This window comes from Cynocephalus volans, chromosome 9 (genome assembly GCF_027409185.1).
Source record: "Cynocephalus volans isolate mCynVol1 chromosome 9, mCynVol1.pri, whole genome shotgun sequence".
NCBI classification, from domain to species: Eukaryota; Metazoa; Chordata; class Mammalia; order Dermoptera; family Cynocephalidae; genus Cynocephalus; species Cynocephalus volans.
The window spans coordinates 32,479,682-32,491,247 of NC_084468.1; the positions used below are offsets into that span (position 1 = coordinate 32,479,682).

Here is an 11,566-nt window from a genome sequence, read left to right on the forward strand (position 1 = left end):
GAAAAATACTAATTACTTTTAGTTGCTTGGTTTATTGTTAGTCATATCACTTTTACTTATATATCTCCTAAATACAAAATAAATGATCATTTACCAGAAAAGTCTATAGTAAGTGTGGGGGGTTGGGCGGGGTATGGTGTTATGACTGGATGGAGGAGTTGTTGTTACAAGATATTATAATAATTATTGTGAAAATCTTTTCATGCACAAGTGTTTTAAGGTAAATGATAAAAAGTAACAGCATAGAATTTTCTTTTGTTTGTTGTATAAAAGTGATGTTTAGCTCTAATGCTATGTGACATCCATGCTAAATAGTACTAAAAGTATCAGAAAGTCCTTAGAATGCTACTTTACACAAAGACTGGTTCTGCAGTAGAGACCCCAAGAACTGGTAGGCAGTAGAAATTAAAGAGGACAAAATCTACAACTTATTGTTTCTACATCTGTAAATGGCAATAATATGTTGTAGGTGCCCTTGAAATTAGTGGCCACCCAAGGTACAATTTAAAATAGAATATTGCTGTAGGATTCAAAGATATTAACTTATTTTATTGTTTCCACTTAGCACTTCAAACTGTGTGTGAAGTAGTGGGAAGGATTTATAATTTTCCTGACTTTCCTTTTCTCTGACTTTCACTGGTTCTTGTGGTAAGCCCTGAAGGAATTTCACTCCATCATCTTTGCTGCGCTCCCTAATGTGACCCATGTTCATTTTTTTTAGTCTGGGAAGGCATAACGATGACATTAGGTCACCAACAAATCAGCCCTAAAGCCAACCCACAGTGGTGATTGTTTTGCACTGTATTGTTTTTCATTCTTGTTTTCATGCACATGTTCATTAATGCCAGCACCGCCCTAAAGCTCCCTGAAAGCACATTTCAATGATGGTAAGACCAGGCCAAGATTGAGACACTGAGCTTCTTTCTAGGCCAAAGTATGAGAGACTACAGGGTCAGCAGTGGCTGAACCCAGGTCTGCTGTGAGCACACAGGGAAGGGTGCCATCTGCAATGCTGTTATGTCACAGTAACACGCAGATCATGTCTTGCTACACATGTGGCTATACTTAACAGAATTAGCTTTAGTATAGATGGATCTTTAGACAATTGTCCACGTATTGGAATTTGTGGGGTGTAGAAAGCCTCTCTGCATGCAAAATGGCACTCTAGTTCTGTCAAGGTTTGTGTGATAAAAACAAGTAGGTGACCTTATTGAGCACCCACTGTGTGCCAAGAAATGAACTAAGCTATTTGATTTCATTGCCTTTAAAGTGTGTTACACATTTGATTTCATTTAAAGCTCACAGCAAACCTAGGAAGTAGATGATAAAATGATGGTGATTTTAAAGTTCAGGTAACTAAGGCATGAATTGACATAGGAGCCAGCAATTGGCAGAGTATGGTTTAAACTCAGTCTCATCTAAGAGCCCACAGGATCAAGTACGGTATTAGGGAAAACATTAACTGCAGGCCTAATCACACCTGGGTTCCAGATCCTGTCCCCTCCCTCACTCTGGGGTCTCAGCCAGAAGACCTAACCACCGCCGAGCCTTGACATTCTCACCCCTCAGAGAGGAAAACAGCAAGGGCTCCCCATCTTCCACACACTTGATTTTTATTTTTACTTTTTTGTTTGTTTTGTAAAAGGCAGATGAGATAAAAGAAAGCAATTTTAAAATAACTCTGAAGCAGGTTCAATTCTGAGAGTTTCAGACATGTCTGATAAGGGTGCAGAGAAATAACCAGCCTAGAAGGTCATTTGCATGGAAGCTGAGGTGCTTCCTGGGGTAAGAAATTAACCAGTGTCTCAGAAATAACTGGAAATGACTTGACGGGTTTCTATTTGCAGGGGGTGTCAGGATGAATTTACCTAAAAACCATATTTTTATATATTTAGTACATGAATTTATTAAATACATAAATATATATTAAATATGACAAGATAAATATATTATGTATAACATAAATATGTCTAATATAATATTGTTATGTATATATATTTGTGTATTTACAGCTCTAGTCATCAGAGGTCAGGAGGTGTTTAGAGTGGAGCACTGTCCCTATTAGTAAAATCTGTCTCCCAGTCCAGCCCCTTGGATGCATGACTATGTCCTAAGAGAAAAAGTTTTAATTAAAAACATGGAAGACCTATTTTATTGAGTGGTGTGGCACATCAGGGCACATTTAATATTACTCCAATGTCACATAACATGACAGGTAGGGAGCCACTTTCTTCATTCCATCACGTTTTACCACACAGCTCGGGAGGGCTTAGGGTGGCCACTAATGGAAAATTGCTTTGCTTGGGAGAGAAGCAGGAGAGACCAAGTGCTCCATATGGAGCAGGTCCGAATGGTATCACTGCTGGCAAGACGCAGCAGAGTGGTGGCGGGGCAGCAGCAGAGCAAGCCCGCGGTAACCACAGATATCGAATAACTGGGCCCAGGTGGCGTTTGGGGAGCAGAAGTGCACCATGAGTGGAAACCATCGTGGTGTACTACATGGTGACAGATGCAGGGGGCGAAACTGCTGTGTCCACAGGAGTGTGGAGCACTGCATGGCCCAGCTGAGCACGTGGGGTACCTGGTGGAACAGTGCGGATACCAAGAGAGGAAAGCCCACAGAACTGCCAGAAATATTTAGAGAAAATTTTGCCAGAAGCTGGAATTTCTACATGAGGAAGTGGGCACCAAAACTAGGTCATTGGGGTGATCCCTGTGAGGTAATTTGCAAAATTATCTAATAGAAATTATTATTACTGTATTTCTATAGTATTAGGTATATAAGAAGCAGTCAGAATTTCACTTTTGTTCTAAAATGATATTGGAAATTTTCATCATTTTTGGACAAAAGGCATTTCTTTCATTCTTCCATGCATCCACTGAAATGTATTTGAAAGAGTGCCAGTTGATAATTCACATACAAGGGGAATTTTGAAAATGTCATAGAGAAATAAAATTAAAAGATAATATGATTAAGATGTATGATATTAAGAACAGGTCACTTGAGAGGAATAATAAACCTCCCTTTACCAAGTAGATGGAACAGAATGGCACCTTTTGATTAGAAAAAGGAGGGAGAGGAAAGTAGAGAAAAATTAGAGGTGGTCCTGCTATGAAAGACTTCCTGGGAGTTGCACTGGGGACGCTGGGAACCGTGGCAGGAGGGCCTGCCCAAGGACGAGAGGAGGCCTCCTGCTTGGCTTGGGGCTAACCTTGAGCACCGGTGAGGTTCAAAAGGTACTGTGTAAGGTGAACACAGAAAAGCATTGTGCGAAAAAAGGAAGGGAAGATAAGGCAGCATTCAAAGTCCCCAATGAAGAAGTCATGTGGGAGATCAACATGGTGCCGGGAACTCTGAAAGCGCTTGTGCTGTCACAACACACCACATCTGTGCTTGTGTGTCAGATGAACCACTTGACTTGAATTTTCATGTGTGTGGAAAAATACCTACATTTAAACTCTAGAACCACACTTAGTGCTTCAAAATGCTGAGATATCTGTAAACAAAGAGCAACTGAGGGGGGAAATGTACTGATACAAAGAAAAGAAAAAACCCAATGCCTACGTCTTGTCCCAGGCTCAATCCATGCCCTGTGCTTGTGAATGGGAATGACGCAATCTGCTGCACTATTTAGAGTGGTATTTCTCTCTCAATTTTTGAGGCGTTCAAACATATAGTTGATGCCTTGAAAATTATATGCACTTCTTCTGCAGTGCTATGGTAGAATATACTTGCATATATGCCGTGTTTCTTAATTCTTTCCAATTAAAACTTCCCAGGGGAAGTTTTATATGCTTCCATGTTTATAAAATGTCTATGACAAGAATGCCTACAAAATATGGTATTCACAGTCAACTATCTTGTGTTGTGTGCTCATTAGGAGCCAGTGGGCTGTGCATTAACATACAGCACTTACATCATCATTCTATCACTGCTATGAAGTAGGCTTTTAAAATATTGTTGTTTTTTTTTTTTTTAAATTTTATTTTGTCGATATACATTGTAGCTGATTATTGCTCCCCATCACCAAAACCTCCCTCCCTTCTCCCTCCCCCCCTCCCGCCCAACAATGTCCTTTCTGTTTGCTTGTCGTATCAACTTCAAATAATTGTGGTTGTTATATCTACTTCCCCCCCCCCGGTTTGTGTGTGTGTGTGTGTGTGTGAATTTATATATTAATTTTTAGCTCCCTCCAATAAGTGAGAACATGTGGTATTTCTCTTTCTGTGTCTGACTTGTTTCACTTAATATAATTCTCTCAAGGTCCATCCATGTTGTTGCAAATGGCAGTATTTCATTCGTTTTTATAGCTGAGTAGTATTCCATTGTGTAGATGTACCACATTTTCCGTATCCACTCATCTGATGATGGGCATTTGGGCTGGTTCCAACTCTTGGCTATTGTAAAGAGTGCTGCGATGAACATTGGGGAACAGGTATACCTTCGACTTGATGATTTCCATTCCTCTGGGTATATTCCCAACAGTGGGATGGCTGGGTCGTATGGTAGATCTATTTGCAATTGTTTAAGGAACCTCCATACCATTTTCCATAGAGGCTGCACCATTTTGCAGTCCCACCAACAATGTATGAGAGTTCCTTTTTCTCCGCAGCCTCGCCAGCATTTATCGTTCATAGTCTTTTGGATTTTAGCCATCCTAACTGGGGTTAGATGGTATCTCAATGTGGTTTTGATTTGCATTTCCCAGATGCTGAGTGATGTTGAGCATTTTTTCATATGTCTGTTGGCCATTTGTATATCTTCCTTAGAGAAATGCCTACTTAGCTCTTTTGCCCATTTTTTAATTGGGTTGCTTGTTTTCTTCTTGTAAAGTTGTTTGAGTTCCTTATATATTCTGGATATTAATCCTTTGTCAGATGTATATTTTGCAAATATTTTCTCCCACTCTGTTGGTTGTCTTTTTACTCTTTTAATTGTTTCTTTTGCTGTGCAGAAGCTTTTTAGTTTGATATAATCCCATTTGTTTATTTTTCCTTTGGTTGCCCGTGCTTTTGGGGTCGTATTCATGAAGTCTGTGCCCAGTCCTATTTCCTGAAGTGTTTCTCCTATGTTGAAATAATTATAGATTCACAGGAAGTTGCAAAAATAGCACTAAGAGGTCTCATGTATTTCTTCACTCAGTTAAATAACCACAGCACAATATCAAACAGGAGGTTGACACTGATACAATATATGTGTATAGCTCTGTGCCATTTTATCAGGTGTAGATTTGTGCATCCACCACCACATTTGAGACACAGAAATACTCCATCACCACAAAGATCTTTTTTTGTGCTACCTCTGTATAGTCACCCTCCCCTCTTCCCACCCTGCCCCCCCAAACCTGAGGCAATCACTCAACTGCTCTACCTCTTTATAATTCTGTAATTTCAAGAATGTGATGTAAATGAAATCAGAACATGTGGCTGTCTGAGACTAGAAATTTTCACTCAGCATAATGCTCTGAGGCTCTTACAAGTTGTTGCACATATCAGTGATTTGACCTTTTTATTACTGAGTAGAATCCTGTGGTTTGGATGTACCATAGTTTGTTAACTACTTCTCTGTTGAAGAACATTTTCAGTTGTTTCCAGTTTTGGGCAAAGACAAATAAAACTACTATGAACATTTACGTACCAGTTTTTGTGATGTAGGCTTCAATAAACATATTTCAGAGCTAATTCTGAGGAGATAAATAAATTCTTCAAAGTACACTTCTAAGCCACTCAAAAGGTATCTGAACCCAGCTGTTTTTACTTTATCTCCTGTGTTCCTTCCATTATCCCATATTAACTGTGAACAAACTCTTCACAGTGTAGAAAAGTAATGATTATATATATGATTACTTCTTGATAAACATTAGTTTTAAAATAATATCTGCTCAATGACTTGACTGCTTTTAGCATCATGTATGCACATTCATTCACTCATCCATTCACAAGAACAAATGTTTGAGTATCTAGTAGGTGTCAGGACCCGGCTGAGTGTTGAAGCAAGGTGCTTGCCTTACAGAAGATTTTACAAAATACCATGTTTGTAGTGTAGAGGCAGCTTGCTCTGTTAGTTGGTTTGAACAGTTTTAAATTTTAGTTAGAAAATGTTCATTCAGAGTTAATGAGTGCTATAATATGTAAATGTGTGTTCTTCAATTTAAATTTGGTGAAAGATTTGGGTTAATATACTTTGTCTTGTATTAGGAAAGCAATTGCTGATCGTGCATGCACAAATACAAGATCTAATTTTGCAAGGTATGCTATTCAGTACTTCTTTCAAGGAGGGGTGAAGTTCAGATGGATTTTTGTTTTTATTTTGTTTACAAATTAATGGTTTCTTCTGCTTATTTTGTGTGTTCTTATTATGCTTATTCTGCTTATTCTTTCCCCCAATAGCATGAAAAATTAATCAACCGTCCACAGAGTACCAAAAGAATTTCTACAGATCCTTTAGGTAAGGAATATTTTCTCTGTCCTTATTACAGTGCTTCCCCCCTCCCCTTATATTATATGTAGATGTGAATCCTTTTATGAAAGGAATGGAGAAACTGACTTTCAAATTTAAACAATCATTAAGTTTATCAGTTTAATAAGCGGATTTTCCTTGGGAAGTCATGTACATACAAACCAAAATAGCATTCTTGAATATGAGCGTACTTCAAAGAGTTCATAGAAAGATACATATTACCTTTTAATTCCATTTTTCCAAGAACTTTTTGAAGTACCCTTATATGAATGTAATTAAAGTTGTGTTGAAATCTACAATAAATATGAACCTTACTAAAAATTATTTTACTCAGATAACTAGTAATTGCTTAGTTCAGTAAATAGACAACTACAATTCGTTTTAAAATGTTGCAAATATTTAAGTGTGGTCAGTTCAAACCAACATTCAAGGTCAATAGATTTAGAATAGAGGTATATATTTGTATAAAGCCACAAGGGAAACATTTAATATTTGGTTTTGATTATGCATAATTCAGTTACATAAAAATGACACAGATTTCATGGTAGAATTTGACACTTTTGACCTTTGAAACAATTCATTTTGGGATGTTAATAGCTACTAATATGATAATTTATTGATCTTCAAAAGACATTAGTAAGTGTGTTTTGATTAGTCTGTCAGGTGTACCATAGATGGCACAGAATTCCGGTCAGGGTTTTCCCTTATGAATTCATACAGAAAATGCATAGGCTTTACTAAACTACATCAGGAGCAGGGTGGGAATAGACTCTAGTATTACACATCCTTCCCAGGACAATAACACTATTTTAAAAGAGCAGATAATGTAGAAAACAAAACAAAACAAACAAACAAAAAAAGATGAAAGTTCAGCAAGTTTAAATAATGTTAACTTTTGAAGAATTTGATGTTTAAATAAAGACACAATCACTGCCATTGTTAACAACCACCAGAGAGCACAAGAGTATAATGACCCTTCTTCTATGTACTAGGAAGTCTTAGGTTGTTACACAGGTTAGGAGATATTGGTCCCCACAGAAATCTTCCTGCATAACGAATGTCATCAGAGCTGCTGCAGGAAGGATGACGGTAAATGAGGTTAGACATTCTGAGTAAGAACATTAAAACTATGAAACATTTAAAATGCCAAGTTGAGAAGTTTAGTCTTCTACAAGAGCTTAGGAAGACCATACAAGAGCTTTATAAATTATGAGACAGATAAGATCAGATTAGACTTCCCAAACTTCTCTCTATTCTTTTGTGTGGAAGACCAAAGTGAGTCCAAACTAATAGCAGGGATACGAGTTAGAATCCTGGTTCCTACTCAAGAATAGAGACAGGTAGGACACAATTAAGATTGAGTCAGTAATGCTGGAAAGAAGGGGGAATATTTGAGATGTTTTGAGATAGGAGCATTAGAGTGAAGGAAGATCTGGTGGATAAAAGAAAAGGCCAAAGTTGATGATTTTGATTCTAGAAATATGTCCTTTGTATTGGTTGCAGTATACACTGGTAAAGACAACTAGGATATGAATATTTCAAATGCTATACCAGGATTTAGGAAAACAAAGAGATAAAGATGTAATAGATCTGGATATTTCACACAGAGGAGATGGTTAAGTCAGTACGAGGTGATGAATTCATTGAAGAGAAAGGACCAATATAGAAGAGGCCTGACATGGAATCATTCATTCAGCAATATCAGGAGGAAGAGAGTTGGCAAAGGGCAGGAAAGAGAGGAGGAGCACCAGAGGAGGCCTGGCTCCAAGGAGAGGAGTGCAGAGCTGCGTGGGAGTCAGGGAAGGTGCAGGCTGAGAATCCGTTGCTTAAGTAGTAATTTGGTGGGCTCTAGGAAGATTTGAAAGAAAGGCATCAATAGGACTTTAAAAGAAGGCATAGAGCCCCCAAAGCAAGGGTTTCAGTAGTGAGTTGATAGTGAGGAACTCAAAGCCTGAAGTTTACATAGTCAGTAAAAGATTTTATGGTAAGGAGAAGGGAAGAAATAGCACAGTAGCTTGACATAGCAGAAGCAAGGAAAGAGGACATCTGAGTGTTTGTAAGAAGCGTGGAAGGAACCCATGGTGAGGAGGAGATTAAGGGAGAGGTGTGAAGGGAAAATATTTGATGAAAATCGCTGTGGGGAACAGAATCCAGAAAATAAGGAGTGAGATTTTGCAAGAAAATGATTTTGAAATAAAAACAAGGTTATGAGAACTCAGGTCAAATGACTTTGGATAAAGTTGGGGAAACATACACAGACTAAGTGAAACAGAATGAGAGTGAGATTGGGGTTTAAGAATGGGAGAAAAGTTCTTGGTCATTGCTATGGAAATTTTAAATTAAGTTTAGGAAAAACAATATTTTAAAAATAGTTTTGTAAGCTACAAAGGGCTCAAATGGTGTAAAGCAACACAGTGTTTGTTGATCACATTCAACTTATTTTCATAACCTTGGGCAGCCCAGTAGTTGAAAGCAGTGTGAGTAAGGCAGAGTTCATGTTGACACATTGAGAACAATAAAAGACAAAGAGAATAACATATTTCAAAGTGGTTGCAAGACCACCATTGATGTATATAGCTGAACATTTGGAGCAGCATGGGTGCAGAGGTATGTGAGACCCTGCAAGGGTGACTGAATGACTGGGAAGGAGGGATATCAAAGGAATCACTGTTATTAGTGATGGGAGCAAAGAACCATAGTAAGCAGGAGCAAAGGAATAGAAGCCTTGGAAATTTAGGAGGTAGAGGTCAGCAGTAACACTGAGACGCTGGGGCCATGGAGGAGGAATAATTTTGTCCGATGATGAAACACGAGGATTGGCTATGAAAGTCAGTTTTTGTTTTGGAGTCAGGAGACAGGTTACTAGAGTTGACAAGATTAAGATACTGGGTGGTCGGAAGTGTGACTGATTATCAACAGGGTTGCTGATGAAGCCGTGGGAGACAGATGATGTGGATGGGAAGAGGAAGGCCTGCCCAGGGACCCTGGACATCAAAATGAATGTATTGCATGGTGGTAGCAGAACATTGGCTTGAAATTGACAATGAAGAACAAGGATGTGTTGGCACCTTTTTCCAAGTAGCTTTAACAGAAAAGTGGCTTTATAGTGTAAAATCAGAGTGCAATTTATGGGAGTATGAGATTGGAAGAAGTAGTTGAGAACAGGGCAGACGGAATTCTTGGCTAACGCCAGAGCAGGGCAACTGGTGCAGGGGTGAGCATGAGAGCTGAAGAAGGTGGCTGTGATGCAGGAGAGGGCTGGAATATGCAAGGGGAGAGAACTAGGGCCTAGGGGTTTTACTCAGAGTAATAGATCTAAATTACACAATAAATACAATAACAACCATAACAACAGGAGGTAGAAAGGAGTCATGCAGAGTAAGGTAAGGGCTATGCTGGGTATACAGGACATGTTCAGAGGAGATGTCTGCAGGTTTAAATAGTTCCAAAGACCAGTAGAAATGTTGGTGTAAAAGACTTTCCACAGAACTGCTCTTTGGGTAGTGGATCTTGGTGAGTGTGTGTGTGTGTGTGTGTGTGTGTTGGTGTGTGTGTGTGTGTGTAGTTGGGTGGGTGTGCGAAGACTGGCTAGCTGCTGTATAATTTATGCATCACATTAATACTAATAAAGGGAAATATCTTTTTGAATCTAAAAAATATTCTTTAACACAATGCTACTCAAAGTATGGTTGGGGATCCCAGTATCAGCATCTTCTGGGAGCTTGTTAAAAATGCCAAATTTTGTCCCCACCCTAGTCCTACTCAATGAAACTATGTGGTGTGGGGCCTAAAAACCATCTTAACAAGTTCTCCTCGTTTTCAGGTACATTAAAAGTTCAGAGCATTTATTTTATTTATTTATTTTTCATTTTTTAAAATTTTAATTTATCAATATACAATATAGTTGATTTTCGTGTCCCTTTACCGATTCCTCTTTCCCCCCTCCCTCTCCCCACCCCACCCATCAACATCATATCTGTTCACTTGTCTTAACAAGTTCAAGGAATTATTGTGGTTGTTGTGTCTTCTTCCCCAACCCTCCCATTTGCTTGTATATTTATTTATTTATTTATTTTTAGCTCCCACAAATAAGTGAGAACATGTGGTATTTCTCTTTCTGTGCCTGACTTATTTCACTTAATATAATTTTTTCTAAGTCCATCCACGTTGTTGTGAATGATAGTATTTCATTCTTTTTCATAGCAGAGTAGTATTCCATTGTGTAGATATACCACATTTTATTTATCCACTCATCTGATGATGGACATTTTGGCTGGTTCCAACTCTTGGCTATTGTAAATAGTGCTGCAATAAACATTGGAGTACAGGTATCCCTCAGAAGCATTTCTAACCCTTTGCAATAGCTGGTCCCCTCAGAAGATGACTCCAGCAATGGCAGGGATTCAAGGGCTCTCAACTATCCTCCTGGGCGGTCTTATGTTTCTCTACTGCTCAGGGGCCAACCTAGAAAGCAGATAGATTTCCTATAGACAGGTGTGGAGGGTTAGATCAGCTCAGCCACTAAGAAAGCAAGAAACGGCCCTAACACTGTGTGTTCCATATGTGCCTGACAGAAGCCCTCTGGGACAACTTGCTCCACTGGCTGGCAGAGGAGCTCTCAGAAGAAAACGCCAAATCTCTTTCTTCATCCCTCCCTCTGCACCGCAGCACCGTTCAGCTCATCAAACTCAAGAACCCTGATGATCTCACAGAACAGATCCATGAACTTCTTTGCTTCTGGAAAAAATCGCTCCCAACTTCTACTGACAAACCTCGCCTTCTGGCTCGGCATCTCCGCAAGATTGGCAGGAGTGATCTTGCAGAAGAGCTCAAATTCAAGTGGGAAAATAAAGTGTTCAGTGAACCACAGCCGTGGTTTGATATGGCAGCTGAGTAGAAGCTGGATGGCTCTCCCTTTTACCCTAGAAATTGGCTCATGGTGGGTTTTTGAGATTGTTTCTGTCCATATTTTCCTAGCAGTTTCCAAGTAACATTGTTTGAAGTGAGTCTATGTGATAGATGTGCTTTTGAGAAATTAATAAGACAAACGGAGAAGACAACAAAAGGCATTCGTGGGTGTGACCGCGCCTTGGTGGTCGAGTGATG

At 39.0% G+C, this 11,566-nt stretch overlaps 1 protein-coding gene across 1 annotated transcript in view; it reads left to right on the forward strand.

Moving 5' to 3' along the window:
- Nucleotides 1-11,357, forward strand: part of DTHD1 (death domain containing 1) — a 62,649-nt gene extending 51,292 nt beyond the window's left edge. Inside the window, exons 9-10 of the mRNA XM_063108817.1 lie at nucleotides 6,391-6,448; nucleotides 11,035-11,357. Of these exons, the coding sequence (XP_062964887.1) occupies nucleotides 6,391-6,448; nucleotides 11,035-11,357 (381 nt within the window). The remainder of the gene's footprint in view (nucleotides 1-6,390; nucleotides 6,449-11,034) is intronic.
- The last annotated feature ends 209 nt before the right edge of the window (nucleotides 11,358-11,566 follow it).